This window comes from Alligator mississippiensis, chromosome 4 (genome assembly GCF_030867095.1).
Source record: "Alligator mississippiensis isolate rAllMis1 chromosome 4, rAllMis1, whole genome shotgun sequence".
NCBI lineage: Eukaryota > Metazoa > Chordata > Crocodylia > Alligatoridae > Alligator > Alligator mississippiensis.
This window is the reverse complement of record NC_081827.1, coordinates 244,215,589-244,238,749: the sequence shown is the minus strand read 5'-3', so window position 1 is coordinate 244,238,749 and position 23,161 is coordinate 244,215,589. Positions and strand designations below refer to the sequence as shown.

General features: G+C 43.4%; 1 protein-coding gene across 2 annotated transcripts in view; it reads right to left on the bottom strand.

Annotated features, from left to right (window-relative positions):
- Window positions 1–23,161, bottom strand: part of HEG1 (heart development protein with EGF like domains 1) — an 80,314-nt gene that overhangs the window by 25,088 nt on the left and 32,065 nt on the right. For both annotated transcript variants that reach the window (XM_019480382.2, XM_014599304.3), the window contains exons 3-15: window positions 22,283–22,588; window positions 20,198–20,518; window positions 18,818–19,156; window positions 17,851–18,177; window positions 15,753–16,091; window positions 14,949–15,269; window positions 13,950–14,276; window positions 12,471–12,815; window positions 10,860–11,180; window positions 9,513–9,854; window positions 7,030–8,403; window positions 2,737–2,856; window positions 1,475–1,569 (exon numbers count right to left, since the gene is read on the bottom strand). In XM_019480382.2, coding sequence (XP_019335927.1) covers window positions 1,475–1,569; window positions 2,737–2,856; window positions 7,030–8,403; window positions 9,513–9,854; window positions 10,860–11,180; window positions 12,471–12,815; window positions 13,950–14,276; window positions 14,949–15,269; window positions 15,753–16,091; window positions 17,851–18,177; window positions 18,818–19,156; window positions 20,198–20,518; window positions 22,283–22,588 — 4,877 coding nt within the window. The remainder of the gene's footprint in view (window positions 1–1,474; window positions 1,570–2,736; window positions 2,857–7,029; window positions 8,404–9,512; window positions 9,855–10,859; window positions 11,181–12,470; window positions 12,816–13,949; window positions 14,277–14,948; window positions 15,270–15,752; window positions 16,092–17,850; window positions 18,178–18,817; window positions 19,157–20,197; window positions 20,519–22,282; window positions 22,589–23,161) is intronic.

Below are 23,161 nucleotides of genomic sequence, written 5' to 3'. Positions count from 1 at the left end.
TTTCTTTCCAATTATTTCTGCTTCATCATCACCCTTAAATGCCTGGCAAACATCACAAAAAGGGAACCCAAACAGTTCACCCCGAATACCTTTGTCGCCTTCTCTCTTAGCCTTGTGCCCATGACCAGTATGCCCCACCCTCTATGAAATGAAGCCGTGCTGAGTTGCCCTGTGCTTCATCTGCAGATAAATTTTTGGAGCATGCCAGGACTCATGAAAAAAACACCTGGTTCGAGTCATGAGTGGGAGGTACTCCCATACCTTTATGGGAGGTATGTGGAGTAAACACACACACGGATACACACACACTGAGCAGTGCTGAGCTGTGGGGTCACCATGGCTTGAAATGCTGTTGACTCAGGTGGGGCCCAGCCCAGTGAACGATGGGGTAAATCATAAGCCTCGGCTTTGGACTAATGTCATGCATACCACCTGACCAGACAGCTAGGGACCCGAACAGATCGCTTCGACCAGTTCATCTCCTGCTTCAGGTCTGCACTATGGAAAACCGGGAACCTGCTCATAAACAGACACACAGAGCCCACAGTCAAGGACTGTATTAAAATGGGACTAAGTGAAACGTACTGGTACTACAGGAAGACAGAAAAGGATGACGGGAAAGAAATGGCAGACCTCATCTGGTGAAGAAGGGTCTGCCATAGACCTTTTCAGGAGTAGACCCTCTGAGGAGGGCAGTGGGTGGGGGTACAGGTATAGAGATAGGGCAAGGGTGCGCGGTTGCATGGTACGAACTGTGTAACGGGTTTTTAGTGTGCTTTGAGCTGCCAAGTGAACCACAAGAGTGTCGGAGGTGGAGTTATTTATTTATTTATTTAGAGAGAAATAAATATTTTTGCAAAAAAAACCCCCAAAAACCTTGTACTATATACAAGTCAGTGTCAAATTGTTGTTTGAAAGTGCATTTATGGAATACCTGTACTAAAACTTGCAGCAGTTTCAAGAAAGGTAACATGCATCAATTCTGGATGAACTAAGTCTCCGGGTACTATAAGGAATTGCTACATCCATGTTTAATTTCAGGGGTACTGTTTTCAGATTTGCTCCTCAATTCCATGTGCTGAGGAAGAGCCAGGTCTGACAGTAAAGAGAGGGGGAAGGGGCTACCAGGGCAAAAGTTGGAGGGAAGCAACAATCAAAAGGGCTACTTGAGCCCCCAGTTATTTTCCATGCTGTAGCAGTAGGAGGGGGACAAATTCGTGCCAAACCTCCAACAATTAGATTCTGTACCTGGAAAATTATAACAAATTTATAAATTTTCCATATATAAAATCTAATTATTGGAGGGGTTGGCTTCTAACCAGGGTCACCTTCTATTCCAGTAAATATGGTACATGAGCCACAAAGCTTCTCTGATAGAAAAATAAACCCGTGATTTACACCTTTTGCATCTCGTGGTCTATTGGACAGATGAGGACAGAATAGCATGAGCCTGCATGCCAATGTGGACACTTACCATTGTTGTGATTTCATCCTGGATTTGACTGACATCAGAATACTTCCCATGAGTAGTGTTGAGTTTCAGAGAACCTTGACCAACAAATGTTCTTACTAAAATTAAGAACCAAAGTTGTCAGTAATATCACATGCAGGCATACCAAGCCAAGCTGTTATCTTGTCATGAATCATGAATTAGACAGGGTACAGCTGGGTTCCTTGGGGAAACCTTGGTGTTATAGCAATGGGTACCTAGGTATAAATCCAGTAATAGCAATAATACATTTCCTTTGGGACTTCTTGCAAGAAGTTGTGCATAAGCCCTACTATCATTAAATTCCAATTAAGATATGTATATGCCCTCTACCTTAACATTTCTTTAGCATAAATTGAGAAGGGAACTATTCCCTATTTCCTATTCCTATCCTATTTCCTATCCTAAACTGTTTTGCACTGGCACGAGATGTTGTTAAACACCCTGCGCTCTACAACAGTGATCTTTATACAAAGTTCATGCCTTATTTCCATGAATCATAAGCCATGTGCACCATGGTTATTTAAGCAACATATACTGTTTTACTTTATTTCTGTATCATGGGCAGTGATTTCTGAACTATAGACAGAGCTGGGTGAAATGTTTTCAACAAATACTAAATTTGCTAAAAAAATGTAGTGTCACTAGGACCAAAGCGATTAACAAACTTGGGTCAAATTCAGTGAATCATTTCACCTCTTCAAAAAGAAAAGAAAATGGAAAAATGTTTAGTTTGTTTTTAAATTGACTTTATAAAAAGAAATAAAAAGGGAAATAAAGAAGGGCAATAAAAGGGTTAAATACCCTGAAAATGAAATTTTCATTTTGTACTGAATGAATCACTTTGAGATGACCCAGAATTTCTTTTATTCTTTTGGGGCAACTACTAAACTAAAAAAGCCATTATTTGTACAGCACTCATTACCTAATGACTATGTCTAACTCTCTCTATAGGGAAATTTATAATATTACCCTGAAGGTCTTGGCAGACTACAGAAATCTCCCTTTCCCCTTCTGCACCAAGTCTTCTTTATTCTATACTGTGTGCATTTTCTCCCATTCCAATTTTATTCCTGAAATCCTGGCAATGTTTGCTGCTCTTAGCATGTAATAAGTTTTCCATTTTTTTCTAAAGCTTTCCTGGAGTATGGTGACCAAAATCCCAACCAGTTTTTGAGGTGGAACCACATCCGGCTTAAATCTGCCAGCACAATCCTACCACTGTGTTGCACTCCCAACTCTCTTACCTAAATTGCATTTTCCTTTCTCAAGCTGGTACCCAAGAGGACATTTGCAGACAAAGGAGCCCTGGGTGTTGTTGCATGTGGCCATGGCAGGGCATGGGTTGGAAAGACATTCGTCCACATCTAAGACGAAAGAGAAAAATAATAGCTGGTAAAATTAAAAAATGCTACAATCATAAATAGTAGGACTGAAAAGCATTGCTTGGCTTCTCAATGTGCCCCCCAGTACATTGCTGGATGACTAGCTGCACCATTGCCATATATTATTTATCCAGGTCTTGATTGTTCTGCTGGGGTTGAGTGAATAAATGCAAAAAAGTCTCTCATGCACATTCACTCTGAAGTTTTAATGGCTTTAGTTTGGCCCATGTTAAATAATGCCAACTTCTCACATGGCACTTTCCATCTCAGAGTGCTTGACAAGAGTTAGCAGTCTCATTACCTTTGCTAGTGAAGAATGTGAGACACAGAAATAACATGGCTCGTGAAAAGTTATCCAGCAGGCGACAGTTAGAGCCAGGACTCGAACTCAGGTCTCCAGGATTCCAGTTCTGTCCATTAAATACCAACCCTACTACTTCCATGGACTGTGTAAACCAGAGTTATTCAAGCAAGGCAGATCATTTCATTTCACATTGTTTGTATTATTACAGATATAAAATATCGGCACTTTTGGCTATTCTGTTGTTCTTTACCTGCGCTGCAGTCTTCTCCTTGCCAGGCTGGTGAACACTCACACTGAAATTTGCCCGTAATGCGTGGCCATAGTTGTATATTTTCAAAGGCTTGAAGCCATACTCAGAATTTAAATGCTTATGGAAAAAGAATACCCCTTAAAAAAAGAACAAGACTTTTCTGCACTGATTGCATATGCTCCTTGCGCTGTGCATGTTATTGTCATTAGCATTAATACACAGCAACGTGCATTACACGTGTTCAAGGGTAGAACATAGCATAGGCTAGTTAGATTACAAGGCAAGTGATGGGGCTGACATGGAGGGACTCAGACTTGCATGTGGTTGTTGCTGAGCCCATGCCACACACAGAGGCAGGAAGGACACATTTTGAGGTTAAAGGCCAGAACAGGGGGATCAGGAACGCCAGTGCATGATTTCTGGATTTGTTACAAACTTATCCAGTGGTTTCAGACAGGTCACGTGGGTCAAACAGTTCAAAACAAGACACTAGTTTGGGTGTCCAACCTGAAACACTTGATTGGTTAGAGCAACTGCACATGCATGGTTGCATTTGGAGTGGTGGGTGTTCAGCACCTGAGACAAGCAGACCTCCAAGTACTTCAGGTGAAGCATCCAACACTAGCCTTGCTGGTGCCCTCACCTCCCACCCACAGCCCTGCTGGACAGGGTCCTACAGGGCCCAGGACCCCAGTCTGCAAGCCCCTGCCCCCAGGGCAAAGGAATTTTTTTGCTCCTATTTAGTTGATCTAATAAAAGATATCGCCTCTGACCCATGAGCTTTGTGCATCTGTTTCTCAGACCAACACTGCTACAAAACAAATCTCTGGACACCATAATGCACTCTGGAAGATACTGCAGAAATGCAAAGAATTTTTAAATTCAGAGTACAAAGCCTGAAATCTAAGTCCCCCCAAAGTATTTCCTCCTTACAGTACATGCCAAGACCTCTCTTTTTAAAAAATAATAAGTTAACAAGAATTTCAAGCACTCAATGAAAGGAAGCTACATTTAACTATATATAATGATATTCCCAATACAGGACATCATAGATTTCATAGACATTAGGGCTGGAAGGGACCATGTGAGACCATCAGGTCCAGCCTTGTATAAATTCATTAGTAATTAAGATAATCAGTCTTAAGGTACACAATGCAAGAACTGCATGAGTATCAAATGACACTGATATGATATAACTGGTACATCTTCATGATTTTGCAGAGCTACAAGCGGAACAAAACCGCCCAAGCTTTAACCATGGGTGCTTGTGACACCCAACTGACATTTTTCATGCTATTGAGCCCCTGAAAGCACTCTACAGCTGTCACTTAACGCATGTGCCTGGCTGAAGAGCACTTTTAAAATGGCTAGGTGCATAAAAAATTAACCTTGGTAAAATAAAGTATTAAATGAAAGCGCTTTAAAGCAGAGCGCCTTAGGGATCTTGTGCTCCCTCCAATGTTAATTTTTCCCATGGAGGCCGGTGGGCTGATGCTTGCAGCTGTCCCCGGGGCTATCGGGGAGGGAGGGAGGGGCAAGTGGCAGGAACTGCCAGCTGCTTTTGAATGGCCAGACGTGGCAGGCGACGGGGGGGCAGGGTGAAATGGAGCTCCTTTGCCCCATGTGCTCCTCTCAGCTACTCTGACTGGGGTACTGGGGGAGCCAGGCTGGGCCTACGAGTCAAGGGGGCCATTCAAAAGCAGCCATAGCTCTGTGCTGGCTACTCCCTCCTCTTCCTTTTCCCCCTCTCTCCCTTCCCCGCTGACAGCCCTGGAGCTGGGGGAGGTGGGGTGGGGCAGAGAATGAGACAATTTGGCAGCCTCCTTGCAGCACCCCGCCTGCTGACCAGGGCTGTGTAGGCTGGCTCCAGCCCCCCTCACACCCCCAGACCCAACAGGCAAACATCTGAGGGGGAAGGGCTGTAACTCGGCACTCTGACTTAGAACGGGGCCCTGAACATCTGTAGACTCCATGCGTCAAAGTTAGGGTGATTTATCTAACCTGTATCACTAGAGGATGATGCAGATGTAAAAGCTAAAGCATAACACCAGCTTCCCCTCCCTTTTTAAAGCCTTTAAGAGGCACATTTGTCCCTGGCCTTAGAGACCAGTTTCGTCAATACTTACTACTCTACGTGGTGCTGATGAAAGCAATCCGCTGACATGAACGGGACTAATGAAATTAGTAAATGCTGCACCTTGTAGTGCTTTGTTCAGTATCTTTGACTTGAATTATGGACTATGTTTCCATTCTGGTAAAATACTTTACTGAACAGACTTACTTGTGAAGATGAGGAGATTGACAACAGGGGGAAATTAAATCATCCATCCTGCAGTCTTTTTGTTATACCAACACCTTCACATCCTCCTTCCAGTGCACTGCACACTTAGCCCCAGCTACCTTTCCTCAACCCCGCTAGGATGAGTAACTGCTCCAAGCTCATTCCTAGAAAGAGCTTTCCTTTAGCAAAGTGTGAAGATGCCTGCTTTGGCCAAATGATGCATTCGGGTTTTGTGAGGCAAAGTTTTTGCCAAAGCTACACTATTCCCACTTCTAATACCATTCATTATCCCATGTTCTGGAACTATAAGCAATAACAATCAATGCAGAAATTTTGCCTAAACGTTTCCCAACTTCCTTTCAATACTGGCTGTACTATTGTATAGACAGCAAAGACAAGGTATGTGGCCTAAACGTACCTAACAAGAAGTGGCAGCTCTTTGAAGAGAGATTAATTAGCAAGATAGAAAGTGATCATAGGTCTAATATCAGGACACATTCCAACATGAAGGCCAATGGCTAACTAACTGTCTTTTCTCATGGAACAAACATAGCATATTTACTCACATACCACACATACTTCTCCCCAAAAACATAGCCCTCCAAAACTGGGATGCATGTCTTCTAGAGTGAAACTGTTTTTCTGTCTGAACAGCCCCCATAATGGCTTCTGCTTCTTCTACTCCCTCCCCACCACAGCTGGTGGCATGGAAGGAGGGGAAGCAGCTGCTACAGTTTTAACCCTTTTTACAGTCACTTGTGAACTGGCAGTAGCTTCTGGCAGATTAGCAAATTTGACAGCAGCTGTGAAGGGGTTAAAACGGTAATATTTCTCTTTTGGCATGAGCAGGAAAAGGAGGACAAGTGAGCTGAAGAGTAGGCTCTGTCCCTCATCCACGTGGAAAAGAGTTTTATTTCTTCATTCTGTCTTCCCAAATGTATGTCCTACTTGGGGGCAGGTGGTATGCCAGAAAATGTGGACTATTTCTATTTGTAAAAAGGAGTTAAAAACCACTGATTCTCAATTAATGAGAACTTTTTTGCATTTTCACAATTTCAGCTGAATGTTGTCACTGAAGCTTTTGCTACATTTCCACCAAAACGTTCAGCATTTTGTCAAGCAGCTCTGCATAAGAAGACTACTATTAAAGCCTTGCCTTTTGTATCAAATGCTTAAAAAAACAGGTAATAAAGACTAAGGCCCAGGTCTGAAAAGGGAATTAGGCACCTAACTAGGCACTGGTGCTGGTATCAGGGCTGCGCTTGATGCAAATATTTATTCTATATGACAGGTTTCTATGTAGCACTTTAGATGCTTTACCTGTTGTATGAGAAGATGTCACTGTCGTGGTAGTTGAAACAACAGTAGTTGGCTTGGTAGCAGCTGTCAAAGTACTAGGAAACCCAGTAGTGGTTTTGCTAATGGAAGTTGTTTCGGAAAAATGAGTAGCCGGGATACTTTCTTTGGTGAGTTTAATACTAGCTGTGGTGCTAACTTCCATCGCTTCTGTAGTTATTCCAGTGACAGAGGCCAACTTTGTGGGTGCGCCAGTTTGAACTGTCTGGACTTCTGTAGTAGCCGAATGACCCGCAGTCGGCCCAAGAGTTGTACGTGCTGTCACAGTGCTGGATTTCTCTGTTGTTAATTCCACGACGGGGACGTCTTCCTTCCGACTTGTTGGACTTGGCAAGGTAGTGGTTGATTCATTTGTCACTTCCGTACCCACGCTCAGACTCACGGTTGTCAAACCCAAAGGTGTCTTTTCAAAACTGTCCCCTGTGGCAACGGAGGCTGCCCCCGCGGTGCTCTCTGTCATAAGCGAGGAAGTTGGCATGAATGATGAATGGTTAGCAAGGTGCTCCGTGGGTGTAGTTGAAAAGGGAGGCGATTCTGTCGAGCTGAAGCCAGTGCTTTCCTTCAACGGGTATGTTTTACTGTGATTGTTGTATTCTCCGGGCAAACTCCCAGAAAACACAGCCGTGGATGGCTCCCTCCCGTCTGTCACTTCTGTTGTAACCACGGACGCACTGGTTTGAGAGCTGTCATTGGAGTGTACTGATGAAGATTGTGAAGAGAACGAAGGTGACGAGAATGATATTGATGGTGATGCTGTGACTGGTGAGGAAGTAGGTAAAGATGATGAAGGGGGAGGCGGTGGCGATGTTGATGGCAAGACTGACCAAGTCGGCGGTAGAGATGAATGTGATGTTGTGAACAAAGGAGGGGGTGCTGGTGTTGATGACGGTGATTGATAGAATGAAGACACCGAGGCAGAAGATTGAAACCCGGATGAAGATAACGATGAGCTGCCAGTTGGTGATGATTCAGAGCCAGTATAAGACAGGGTTGTATTTTGTATCCTGCCTGTTGAAGAGTAAGTTGGAATTTTAGAAGAATAAACGAGTAAAGGTTCTGTAGAGGGCTCCGTGATGGTCCCATCACTTGATGATACATTATTTTCTCTACTCTGTGACACCGATGAGGCCTGGGATATGCTGGAAGAGTTGGAAGATTCTGTAAAGAAAGTGGAACTTTCTGACGAGTCCGTAGAAGTGCTGTTACTTGCTATAGATAGTAACGTCCTTTCCCCGCCTCTGCTGAACGTGGTTGAAATGTACATGCTGTCCGTTCGAGAAGCGGAGGTCCGTTTTTCTGTGTCAGTGCCACTGATTGGCTGATGGCTACTTGCAATACCTAGAATGAAAAATAAAGATTAATTAAACTGGTGGTAATCTATATCAAACAATATTGCCCTTTTATTCAAATAATTAGTCTGATTCATAAAAATTACCAGGCTGCATATTAGTCCATCCACGACACCAATCACGGTGGTGATCTGCCAGTAAACTCTAGATGTTAGCATGCAATACATTTTGCAAAGGTAACTATGGGATGACAGTCAAGTTGTAATTTTTTATCACTTTCTCAAATTTTAATCTCCAACTCTTGCAGCACTGAGTCCCACATAGTAACTGTGTCCTAATAAAACACATTGCCTTTTAATATGACGTGATCACTGGGTTCACTTTTCTTGCATTTTATGGAAGCTGAGCAGGTAAACCCATTTGTCCTTTTACCGATTCATAATTTATCCCGTAAGACTGTGGTATGCTTAAGATATACTTAAGGTATACTCTCTTCCTCTGTTCCAAATTAAATAATACCAATCTTCAGGGACTGATCTGTTTTGGTTTAGGACGATCTTCAGGCCTCCATAGGAAGAACATATTTTCATGGGAATTGCTTTAAGTTAGCGTGTGCAAAACAAAATAATGCCATATAAAGGAATAATTGATCAAGGACTTCATAAATCAGGTACGCCCAACTATGCAAATGAATAGATGTTTTTAAGATACAATTCATCTTATGAATTAATGCATTTCACTTTTTATAGTGACTTTATCAACATCCTTAAACCCATAGGACGGAAATTTCAACAGCCCCCAGAGCTTCCATTCACTTCACTGGGAGCCGAGTCAGGCCAGCATGGACTTCTTTTGAAAATCTTCCCCATAACTAATATGCCAGGATGCAAACAAACAGCATATCCCTCAAAATGAGGATTTCCTATTACTGCAACCTAACCAAGAACTCCCACTCCAGGCGTTAATGATCTTAGTATGCTGCATGGCTATTTTTTTGGAAAGGTCCTTTTACAAGTTGGAACTTTCCTCTTTCCCCACTACTCTTGACCGAAGTGGGGTATGTAGAGCCATTTTTATGTGCATGGTACTTAATGGACCGGTGAGACATTAGTATACAAGACACCTATTCATGAGGAAATGTATATACAAAAAGCTTACTTGAAGCATCGTTCTGGAAAGAAGAATAAGTCGGTATCTTGGAAGAATGTGTAAACAAGGTCTCAGTGGAAAGTCCAGTTAAACCCATGTCATCTGCTGAAACATTCATCTCTTTGGTCTGTACCTCTGAAAACGACTGGAATAATTCTGAAGAATTGGCAGTTTTTGTATAGGAAGTGGGGCGCTCTGTTGTATGGGTAGATGTGCTATTTGTAAGAGGCTGTGATGTCCTTTCTTCACTTTTGGTTAATGTAGCAGAAGCATACGTGCTGTCAGTATAAGGATGGGAAATCCTTTCTTCTGTACTTGAGCTGCCAAGTGACTGATGGCTTCTTCCAGTCGCTGAAATGGGATGAAAAAGTAGAAATTATTGTTTTTATTTCCAGATCAAATGGCGTTTGAGAGTTCTGCACCAGTTTTCAGCTGAAAAAATAAGGTCAGACTAAATCCCACATGCAGCTCTATCTATTTAAGAGTGCCTGTAGACGTGCGGGGAGGCTGCTCTGACATACTGTAAATACAGCACGTCAAAAAAGCCTCAATTAATCTAATTAGCTGATTAGTATGCTCCTGCAGCCTCCATGCCTTGTGTATCATCATCCTCACACTTCAAAATGCTGATAGGGACACTTTAAAGCTCGTTTGATGAGCTTTAAAGCACCCCATCGCCACTTTGAAGCATGGAGGGGATGCTGATACACAAGACGCTGCAGGCGCTTTAATTAGAGTGGCTCTGAGCCGCTTTAATTAAAGCACCACCCCCCTACCCCCAGAGCACGCGTAAAAATGCCCAAGTGTCCATTGACCAGGACCTTCCTCAGCAGGCTCCTCTGAAGAGGAAAAGTATAGACACAATGAGTGTCATTAACATTGTAATGTTGCTTTACAATTATTAAAGTATAAGCCAAAGCTATGGGGAGAGAAACAGTTTCCTACAGTAAAAAGATACCATCTACTCTTCTGCTTTGCTAGCTTTCTAGTCCATACCAACCGCTGCATATTGATATGAAAGAACAGACCTGTTCCAGCAGCGGTCAAGTTCCCAACCTTTGCTGGCCCACAGACAATTCTAGTGAGCAAGTAGCATGCTGCAGGCAACATCCAACTTTCCTCTCCCTGTCAACCTGAACAAATATGCATGTGGAAAAAGCAAAATTTCCTGTGGCCCTATGCAATATGAGAGAGTCTGGAGCCCATGCATTGGGGATTACTGCATTAGGGCTTATTAATACCACTGCCGGCAAATGCACTAGCTTTGAACTTGCTGGTCATAACAGATCCACAATGGGGAAGAGGGAGTGAATGTTCCCCCGATCAAAATGCGATTGCTGAGTTCAGGAAACTCACTGGAGGGATCCTCAGTTTCAGAGGAATAAGTTGAGGCCTTGGAAAAATATGGCCGCAAAGACTTAGTTGAAGGCTCAGTGAGACGCGCATCATCCCTTGATGAAGAATTCCTTCCTTCAGTCTGCACTTCTGAAGGTGAGAATCGGGTTGAATCTGAATACTTGGCCGTATCCGTATCAGTAGCAGAAGTCTCTGTTGTCTCCGTGGCTATGCTGCTGTTCGTTCCAGACTGGGGTGTCCTTTCCACACCTCTGCTGAATGTGGTTGAAATGTATGTACTCTCCGTAGGAGAACTGGAAATCTTTCTCCCTCCATCTGAAACTGTATATTACACATACATATTATTCAATGGGTTCTGATGGCTGAAAAAAATCTATATGCACATCTGGAACAGTAGCTATGTTAGCAATAACCCTCATGCACTGACCTATGTATTATACAACCTATTGAAACATGTGGCTTAAATGTTTACGATTATTCCAGAGGAGAAAAAAAGGGGCAGTGATGAAACCTGGCCCCGGAGAAAATTCTCCTGGCATAGGGAAGCAGTCAGCACAATTAGCGAACTTCTGTGCCAACTGTCTCACTCATAACCGAGAAGGCAGATCACTGGAGCCACATTAGGCTAGGGAGGTGGCAGTGAATGTCTGAACTGCATCTGTTCCCAAGAGGACGAAAATTCCCACAAGGAGACACAAGTTAGAGCAGCCCTAAAGCTATTCTACCTTCTGCTACCGTGCCAGGCCCAATGCAAATTCCCCATGAGAACTCAGGAAGTTGAACTTTTCTTCCTGGCAGTCTCCCTTCCCCATGTGCAAGCAAAGCTCAGCGTGGGAGAGATGTTGAGCTTTTTAACTCAAGAACCCTTAGAGGTATTGGCAGCTTTCTCTAAAAAGCAGCTCAACAAGCGTGGGAATGGTGACACTAAAGGGAAGTTTGTAATTACAACTAGTCGACTTGGGAATTAGAGTTCAAAGCCTATAGACATCTTTACAGGTACTGCGTAGATGTTAACCACCAGGATTGCATGCCTCGTCCAATCCTGCCAGCTGGTCAAGAATCACTGAAGGCCTCAATCTCCCCTCTTATTCATGCAGAGCAATGCTTTACTCTGGGAACCATTCACCAAAAGAAAGCTACTGCCTACCAGGACAGGTGTAATGGAAGCAGATGGTGGTGGCACTAGATGGGGGAGAATAAAGGAGCCTGTTTTTTTAATGTGATTAAAACCTTCAGGGCTGTGCAGAACAGAGACAGGAGTCCAGCAGGTAGGGCACCAGCTTGTCATGTCGGAGGTCCAAGGTTCAAGTCCTGCCACAGACTTCCCCAGTGGCCTGGCATACATTACTTGGGCCTATATTCCCTGTGGGTGAGCAAGGATAACAGCACTTCCCTACTCCACAGGGGTGTTGCAAAGACAAGCACATTAAAGATCATGAGATACTTGGATATGGTGGCAATGAGGGTCATGTGATTACATCTCACAGGAATGAGTCTAAGTTATTAAAAGGGAATTTATTCTTTAATAAAAAGACTGACTCAGCTTTTTAGAAGGGGGCATTATTTTCTTTTTATAAGGTGCAATAACAAGCTGGGAGTCCTGAAGCCCACCTGAAAGATTAGCTGATGAAGATGAATAACTCGGGATCTTGGAAGGATGTGTGAGCAAAGTCTTGGTTGAAAGTTGGGTGAAGTCCTCCTCCCCTGACGGGACACTGCTTCCCTTAGACTGTGCTAAGGAAGATGAAGACAGGCTTAGATCTGTCAAGACAGTATTTGTTGAAGTAGAACTGGGACTTTCCATTGTATCAGTCAAAGTGCTCCTGTTGGTTAGAGGCCTTAATGTTTCTTCACTTCTGTTGGAGGTCGTTGAAATGTAAAAACTGGTGGTGGAAGCTCCAGAAGTGCCTTCTTCAGTAGTCGAGACACTAATTGATTGATGGCTGCTTCCAGAGGCTAAAATATAACAAGGAAAAACATTGTTATGCATATGAGCTTATAGACAGATGGATGAGTTTTCTTTCAATACCACCCAAATGCAGACATCATGAATAGGGATATTAAAATTCATAAGTTTTCAATCTGGAAATAGTGATATTGTGGAATAGACAGAATTCTTCTTGCAAAGAAGTGGCAAAAGACATGAGAAGTGCAAGAAAAACAAGCTGTGGAATCAATGAGCTATATGCTTAACTTCACCATTCAGCCCCCTGGTTTTGCTCTCCATACTACTGGTCCCTACATCTGTTATTCAAACTATAGAAATGACTGGACTTAATTTCAGAGGGGTAGAATACTACATAAGGGAGGCAGATTAAAAATATACGGGATCACTGAAAACTGAATTCCTTTTCCACTATAGATTCTCTCTGAATCCTAGCCCTGCCCTCCATCCTATCTACTACTCTGCCCAGCATGGTATAATCTGCAAACTAATTGGGGGTACACTCCATCCCATCTTCCAGGTCGTTGATAAAGATTGACTCCAAGACTGACTCTTGGGGCATCCACTCAATACCAACTTCTAACTAGACATTGAGCACTGACTACTACCCTTTGAGCCCAAGGATCCAGTCCGTTTTTGATCCACCTTATAGTCCATTCATCCATCCCTCTACTTCCTTAGCTTGCTTGCAAATAATCCAAGCCCAGCTTTGCTGTATGACATTTGGAAAAATCACTTAATCAGTCTCTATTGTATTGTATGGCCTTTACCTATAAAACCATGAGAGTGAGCAGAGGGCTGAAAACTTTTAGCCAAAGAATATTGTGCGACTAAATGAACATTCAATACGTTCAGGAAAAATTATCTAGAAAGGGTATGCTCAATGTTTAAAAACAAAACATCAAAATATTTTTTTTTCATTGAAAAATGGAAATATTCCAGGGGAAGAAAAACTAGCACCACTCTCCAACAGTCTCTAACAGCAAGACTTACCATGCTTATGTAGTTGTAATACACTTCGAGATCGACGGAACAAGTACCGCAGAGGTGCAAAATATAATCAGAGTCGTCCTTTACTTAAAATAAAATATTTGGTTTATGAAGAGCTTTCAAAATCATTTAAAACCTATTAAAAAGCAGCTCACCTCTTGAAGTATTTTCTGGAGTGGAGAGGGAATGTGTAAGCAAAGGATCCAATGAAAGGTCTGTGAAATCTGTGGCACGTAACGGACTATTAGTTTCATGGGCCTGCGTTACAGAAGATATAGATAAAGCCTGCGTCCGCTCTGAAGAGCCTAACATTTCAGTACTAGGCACAAAGCTTCCTCTTGCATCAGAAGACATGCTGGTGTTTGTTAGAGACAAACTCCAATCCACATCTCTTGTGATTGCTGCTGACCTGGTGATAGGAGAATCAGAAGTCCTTGTTTCTGTATCTGAAATACTAACTGGCTGGTGGCTGCTTCCAAAGACTAAAAGAGAATAAGGAAAACTGCTTTATGCATGGGGAAATTATAAACAGATGGATGAATTTACTCCCAGTAACGCCCAGTACCCACAAATATAAATCATGGGAAGTTTTCAGCCTGGAGAAAAAGCAAATTTGCTACGACATAACCTTTGTCATGCAGGTACACTTGCAATTAATACTCACCAAAAAAGAGAGAACAAGTCATGAAAAATAAATGTGTGGCACCAACAAGCTGTATGTTCAACTTTTCCCTCTGCACTTCACGCTGCCGGCACACAAAAAACGATATAGCTACAAAAATGCTTGGAATTATATTCAGCAGAATCGCTAAGCTGAATAATTTAGAAACATATGCACCAACTGATATTGGACTCTTCCAAAAATTGATATCCAAGTACTACAAACACAATTTCTAGATTCACAATTTGCATCTGTTGCCTGTAGAAAATCGCAACTACCTGCTGAGAGTAACACATCAAAAAGTTTTCGGCCTTGAAATTTTCCACTGAATGGCTGAGAAATGTTTTGAAATGTAAAGGAAAGCGCTACATAACCAGAACACATGATATTTCCCCTGTTTTTTCTTTTTAATAAAAATGAGCAGTTGGAATAAGAATGTTTTAAATAATCTTTAAAGCACTGGAAAACAACAGACATGGTCTCAACCTCTCACCTGTGGAAACATTTTCTGAAGCAAGGCTGAAATCTGTAAGCAGGGGGAGATCTGTAGCATTGAATGAGGCATTCTTCATTCCTGTAGTCTGGGCTGTAGAAGACATAGATGAGGACTGGCTCACATCTGCAGCGCTGGATAATTCAGCACCGAAGGGGGAGCTTCGTGTTGCATCAGATCTGTTGGTCTCTGTTACAGATCGTAACATCCTATCTCCGCCATCTGTGGAGGCTGCTGAAATGTATGTGCTAGTGATATGAGACCCAGGAGACTTTTTCTCTGTACTTGAGATGTTAATTAATTGATGGCTGCTTCCAGTGGCTGAAACATGATGAAGAACATTTATAATGCCATATAATTAAAGTCAAATGGATTCATCTTCCAAAAACACCCAGGCGCAGATATTGCTTGTAGGTGTCTTAAAATGCAAGTATATTCACTATCAAACGTGCTAGTTTAAAAAATGCTAAATCCTGCATGCTCATGTGTGTGTTTGTGTGTATGTGTAGGCCCATCTGTCTTTTAATGGAAAATACACACATGGGCACGCGCGTGCAAACGCAAAGACGCACGTGCACCTGAAATTCCTTCTAGTCCCAAAGTGGAAACTGTTTGGCACAGAAACCACCTCCAATGTGCTCTAACAGAATATAATGCCTATACTTACAGAGCTGTGAAAAACGGAAGTATAAAATACAATATTAATCTTCCTTTATTTGAAAAAATATGCATGTTGTATGAAAATGATTTAAAAACAACCTACAAACGTTGTAAAACGCCAAGCACGTGAATTGACCAACTAACCTGCAGAAGCACCTTGTGAATCAGGGCGAAAGCGCGTCGGCATGGGATCTGCTGAGGACGCAGTGAAATCCATGACTCCCAATGTGACTTTTCCTTCATCAGTCTCTGCTCTAGCAGATATAGAGGAGGTCTGAGTGGCATCTGCAGAGCTGGGTATGTCAGTGCTGGAAGCGGAGCTTTGTGCTGCATCGGGGGAAAGGCTGCTGTTTGTTAGAGATTGCAATGTCTTCTCCCCAGCTCTGGTGAATGCTGTGGAAATAACCATGCTGGTGGCATGAGGATCAGAAGTCCTTTGCTCCACCACTGAAATGTTAGTTGGTTGCTGGCTGCTTTCACTTTCTGAAATATCATAAAGAAAAACTGGTTTATGCTTATGAAATTATAAACAGATGGAGGAGTATCCTTCCAATAATGCCCAGATGCAGGCAATGTAAATATGGGTATTAGATACAGAAGAATTTCAAGCTGGAGAAAGAACAGTATTGTAGAAAAAGCCCAAATATTTTATAATTCAGGAACACATAAAATGGATTGCTTGCAAAAAAAGAATAAAGCCACCAAAAGTGACAATGAAAGCAAATTAAAAGCAAAGACTTGGGTGTTTAACTTTACTGTGGCTGTGCACTCTGTGCTGCTAGCAGTTAAACATTACAAGCTTCAGAAATGCTTTTAATCTAATATAGTATGGATACAATACCAAATAACCTCAAGATATTTAACCACGTGTGACTCAGGATTCTGAGGTCAGTGAATATTGAACATCTGTACAGCTGACCAAGAACCACAAACTTTATATTGCGTCTCAAAGGACATGAGTTCATGGGGCCTTAAGCATGAATTACTGATAACTACACTTAGTTCATGGGAAGCAGCACAATCCAGAGAGTACAGCACGGGGCAGGAACTCAACAAACCTGAGTTCAAACCCCAACTTTGCTATGGCACTGTGCAGAAACTGCTCACCACCGCTCTTTTTTGTACCATGGGATGTTTATACATGTGCTCGGAGAGTGGAGGGGAGGTGCTTTTAATTAGAGCAGATCCAAGAGCTGCTGTAATTAAAGCGTCGCCGCATCTCGTATATCAGCATCCCCGCACTTCAAAACAGCGGTGGGGGCGCTTTATCTAAAGCTTGTTTGGCGAGTTTTAGATACAGCGCCTTGCCGCCCTTTTGAAGCACAGGGACGCTGATACACAAGACACGAGAGGCTGCGGGAGCGCAGTAATTGCCAGTCTCCAGCAGACTCGGTTAATCGAGTCTGCTCTGACTCACTGGAATGACAGCGCATCGAAGCAACCTCCCTGCTCGTGGATAGGCACCCATAGGTTGTTACACTAGATCAGGGGTGGGCAATTATTTTGGGCAGAGGGCCGCTTACTGAGTAATAGGGCCGCAAGCCATCAAGGGCTGCATGACAGGCAGCCAAGGGCAGATAAATATTAATTTTCTAATTTTTTTAGGGGCCCCATGGGTCGGATAGAACGGCCTGGCAGGCTGCATCCGGCCCCCGGGCCGCATTTTGCCCACCCCTACACTAGAGTCAGAAACCATAGCCAAAGATGGTCAAAAACTTTGCAGTCAAAACTGGTTTTGGTAGAAAAACAGGGCTTGGCCCAAATGAAAAGTTTTCACAGGAATTCTGTGCAAAACTCTAACTAAAGTTAAGTCTAAGTTGCAGTCAAAGTTATACGCGTAGCTTGTTTTCATGTGCCTGAGACTGATTAAGCGCATCAGGTCTGCATCAAATAACAACGTAGCCAGAGCAGCACAGAACTCACCTAGACAGCTTACAGCAAGCTCATGTACATAGCCAGGAGCTGCAATCAGACCCTGGCTGGAGCAGACATACCTACTAGAAAACACTTAGAAAAAAAAAAAAGAAGAAGAGTTTTGCCCTTTTAACCTCATTTTCTAACAAGCCCCTCCATACCTTCACTACTGAGAAATGGTGTGAGACCTAAGGAAAAGTGCCTTGCTTGTGTAAAATATAATATTAGTGTTCCTTTATTTGAAAAAAAAACCCAGTAAAGTTATAGATGTTGTATACAAAGCATTTTTTTTCACTAAATTGAGCAGCTGGTGGGCTGAGATGCTCACCTGGAGAAGCCCTTTCTGACAGAGGATGGGAATCTGTTGATCGCTCTACGAAACCTGGGGCCTGAGAGGAGATGTTAAATCCCTGGGTCTCATCTGTAGCAGATACAGATGAAGGCTGGATTACATCTGAAGCGCTGGACATTTCAGCACTAGAGGTGGAGCTCTCTGTTGCAAACAAAGGCTTGCTGCTGTGCAGGAGAGATCGCAATGTCCTTTCTCCAGTGCCGGTGAATGCTGTAGAAAGGTACGTACTAGTGGTATCATAGTCGGAAGTCCTCCTATTTTCCAGTGCAGACATGCTAGATGGTTTGTGGCTGCTTCTGTTGGCTAACATAAGACAAAGACAAATTTTCAATATCTTAGGCAAAAAAATAAACGGATGGGTTTCCTCCCAGTGACACTGCGAGCAGACAGCACTGGTGTGGATATCAATTACAAGAACTTTTCAGGCTGGGGAAAATGCTCATTTGGAAAGATATGAACCAATTATATTGGGGAACGTATGGATTACAGATCGCAAAAAAGATATGCTTAGCTTCCCCGATCAGTTCGGGAGCATCGCACTCTGCGCTGCTGTTGGCACTCACAGGAATCGTAAGACTTTAGAAATACCTGGAATTCAATTCAGAGTGGCTGGAAGCCTGAATAAGAGACCTTTCTTAAAAAGTGTATGACTCAGAGGTATTAGCTCTGTGCATATTGGATTCCTTCGCCGGCCCAGATGATCAAGAACCACAAACATTACGTCAGGTATCTGCGAGAGCAACAGAAGTTCAGCATCGCCGTAAGTGGGAATTGCTGACCTCCATCCACGGGAAGCAACCTGATCCCGTGGGCAGGCCTAGGACAGAACCCGGAAGGGACGCATATGTTCAAATCCCAGCTTTGAAGAGTGACGGCGGGGACATTTTGTAAAAAAAAATAATATTTATAATAAATCAGCAAGCTGGCGGAGTGATACGCTCACCTGTGGATGCGCTTTCTGAAGAAGAGTGAAAATCCATAAGCGAAGGATCTGTTGAGGGCTCGCTGAAATTTGTGGCATCCGGTGAAATATTTATTCCAGCAGTTCCTGCTATAGGAGACGCAGACGAGGACTGGATTACATCTGACACGCTGCGCATTTGAGCACTAGAGCTGGAGCTGCGTGTTAATTGAGAAGGCTGGTTGCTGCTCGTTGGAGACGGAAACATCCTCGCCTCTGTTCTGGGGGATGCTGCTGAGACAAATGCACCGGTGACACCAGAATCAGGAACCCTTTCTTCTGCTGCTGACGTTCGGACTGCTCGGTGGCCGCTTCCACTAGCTAAATGTGACAAAAGACCAATTTCAATTTTATATTTGGAAATATAAGAACAGTGCAGACAGCACTCGGAGGAAGACAGCACCGGCAGGGATTTGGCTGGAAGGTCAATCCAGTAAGATAGGAATCTTTTACATTCAGGAACCCGTGGAATTACGGTTCGCAAAAAAGCGACACGCACGCGCACAAAAAGTGCAAGTAAATAAAAATAACAACCCCGCAGTTGCAGAATCAACCGGTGGTATGCTTCGATTCGCCATTCAGTCCCATGGTTTCACAGTCCATGCTGCTGGCGTCTACAAGAATTCAACTGGACAGAATGAGCGTGCTGAATAACTTATTACACAACCTGTGCAGTTCAAAGGCAGGAGAATCAGAGGATACTGGATTCCTCCAGAATAACTGATCAAGAACCACAAACATGGCATAGCAAGAACAGAGCATAAGCAATTCAGCATGACCTTCAGTGGGAGTTACTGATAACCAGATTCAATTCATAGGAAGCAGCATATTCCCATGGGTAAACACAGGGCAGGAACTGGGAACACTGTATTTACAACCCAGCCTCAGTGTGTAAGTGGGGGGTGGAAAATCTCTTCATACTTTATTTTAATCCCTTCTCTGTAAAGTAGAAATTCGGAGAAGAGAGGGTCAAAAAAAATGTAGTCAAGATGGGTTTTCCCTGGAAAATTGGGATTTTTGACCATAAGAACATTTTGGTGAAAACAGGTAGCAAACTTCAATTACGTGTTTAAAAAAAACCCCTAAATCTGAAAACAGAATTTTTAATTGGGTGAAAAGCCAAAATATGTCCCTCCCCAAAAGTCCACATCCATATTTGCCAATCCTCAATAATGGCACTTACCACATTCACCTCTTTGTGAAATGTTTTGAAAACTAGGGGAAAGTAGGCCAATGCAAATAAAGCGGGGTATTATTCCTTCGGTAGTTGAAAATAAAAATTGAACATTTTCCATCTTTTTTTAATACTGTAAATCATTTGTTAAATAAACAAAGAAAAACTAGTGAAGCGAGCCAGCTCACCAGCAGAAACACTTTCTGTAGCAGTGTGCGAACCGTTATGCAAAGGGTCGGTTGAATTCGCTGTAAAACCCCTGGCATCCCATGAGCTATTATTTCTACCAATCTGCAGGACAGACTTTATAGACGAGGACTCGGTTCTGTCTGAAGAGCTCGATATTTCAGCACTAGAGGTGGAGCTGCCGGCGTCTGTTAATGATCGTAACGTCCTCTCGTGGAGACCCCGCGGGGATGGAGTTGCGACGTATGCAATGTCACCGTGAGAACTGGCAATCTTTCCCTCTGTATCTGAGAGGCTGGCTGGCTGCTTTTGACCTCCAGCAGCTGAAATCCAATAAAGAAATATTAAGATGTCATCCTCCATACTTCAAACCACTAGTCTTGGAATTTTCTTCCAAAACTATTCATATTCACATAAGAGACAGGAAATAAAAGACTTCAATGTCAAGAAAATAAATAATTCCATGGAAAGAAAGCATTGATCGTGACATTTGTATGCAGGAAACCCTGAAAGTATTGACAGGTGCCTGTAGAAGAATGGCCTGAAAACATATCAAAGATGAAAGTCATGGGTAGACAAAAAAAAGATCAATGATCTAATAACGATGCATACTGAATTGTGCACTATATATTGCAGTCTTTTTGCTTTCCCCTTTGATCTCTACCCTGCCTGTCTCTACGCTGTCGATGGAGTACCCGGCCTTGCAGTCGGAGCTATGTAGATGGCCCCTTTCACCCGTGCGGAGCCCAGCTTGTATCCCAGGGATCCAGTGAGTGCAGACCAGCTTGATGGGCCCCCGGACTGGAAGCAACTTGGGAAGGACCCCGATCTGTCTTGGAGGGGGGCGACTACTTGTTTGACACTTTCAGAATAGCGCAGTAAATAATGCAAGCATCACGGCATGCTTGCAATCGGGTTCAGCAAGACTCAGAGGTTGAGATCAAGGGACTTTCTAAAACAGGAGTGTGCAAAATGGCAGATCTGACTGGCGCCCCTGCTCAGCTGCACATCCTGCCATCCCCCCTCGGGCCTGTCTCCACCGAGACCCTGGACCCACGCGGTTACCGCCCTGCCGCTCCTGGGGTTTCTATGGAAACCGGCCAGAGCAACATGGGCCAGGGCTGCTGGGAAACGGAGTCCGCTGTGGGCCTGATGTGGTTCGTGGGCCAGACTTTGCCCACCCCATCCTAAAGCGCATGAGTCAAATGCGCCAAGTGCCCAATACGAGAGACAGCACTCTGTTCACTACAGTCACTTAGCCAAGAAACACTAAGGGAACATTAAAAATCTGCAAGAACAGCTGGATCCTTAAAAACAAACTAAAACCAACCCACCGTTGCCATATAAAAGCTAGAATAGCCTTTAGCAAGAATTATTGACCAAAGGACACAATGCATTGGAGAAGCGTTGGGTGCACTGAATAGGCACCATCACTTGGAGCCCAGAGACCCATGTTCCTACGGGATCGACTCCTGACTCTTCTAGTATCTGGTTTTCTCACCTCTGACAGATCATTTTATCACCTCTATTTTCCTGCCTATAAAACTGGAACACTGAGATTTACCCTTATGAAGCTCTGCAAAGTTGAGGGATGAGAGTTACTCTAAAACCAGTTCATGGCTTTTGAGTGCAGGAGTGACCCTAGTGTGAACTACTGAACACAAGTCTCAGAGGTGTGCCCTGTGATCCCTGTATCAATACCCACCATGGCTGATCTGGAGCACACAACCTACCCCAATTTAAAGATTTCTAGTGATCTAGCACATCCCAAGGCTGGTGGCTTCAGCAGTTGGTTATGTTCACTCATGCAAAGGGCACCTGATGTCCAGTTTGGACATGTGAAGTCTTACCTTTCCAGCTACTGGAACCTGTTAAGTCTTTGCCTGCTAAGCTAAACAAGCCATCTTCTGCCAGGTATCTGAACCTCTTATTGCAAAACCTATTTTACAGCCCTCAAATCATTCTTGTGGCTTGGCTCTGTACACCCTCCAGTTTTTCAACAGCAAATAGCTAGATGCCAAGTATTAGCACTACGTTTCAAGTGACATTTACTATGAAGCGCCAACTTTATTGACTACAAAGCTCACCTGGAAGACGAGTTTTCGAAGAGGGTTGCGTAAGCAAAGACCCTGTTGAGAAATCAGGGGTATCTGACGCTCCAGCCTGTGATACCGAAGAGGAACGGTGGGTAAGATCTGAAGACACTGGGATTTCTGTGTGAAAACCAGAACCTGGTAGCATATCAACTGAAACACTGCTATTTGTCAGCAACTGTAATGTCCTGTCTTCACCTGTGCTGAATGCAACTGAAGTATACGTGCTCTCAGTATGAGAGCTAGAAGTCCTTTTCTCAGCGTGCCAGGTGCTCAGGGTCTGGTGGTGACTTCCAGTGTCTGAAATGTAAAGCAAGAAAATTAACAATCCAGCGGGAAAAGTCAAAAGATCTCGACTGTTGTCACACTAATTGCCCCTCCAGTGGCAGCCTTAAAGACCTGCCAGTTTTGACTCATACAAGTGGATACGATTCCCACGTTACTTGACTGGCTGGAAAGCAATGTTTCTATATTGCTATATCTATATTTTCATCATTGAAAAATAATGAGTTCTGGAAAGCTGTTCCCAGTTCCCATGTGGGTTGGAAATGAGCCCCTTAACCTTTTCTGTGAAAAGTCATGAAAGGGATCCAGAGACACTCCAAAATAGCCAATCACTCAATGTCTAGGACTCTCACCAGGGAGGTAGGATGCCCAGGTTAAAGACCCAGTTACAAAGTGAGCCAAGAGGGATCTGAATTTGAGTGTCCCACAATTGAGGTAAAAGCCCTGAAACCTTAAGACTATTCACTGCTCTGGACTGTGTCTCTCTCTCTTCCAAAATGTTTCACCATAAAACTCGTGCCAAATCCTTATGCTGTATACCGGTGCAATGTTATTTATCTAAGGCAGCAGTGGGCCAGAATGACCCAG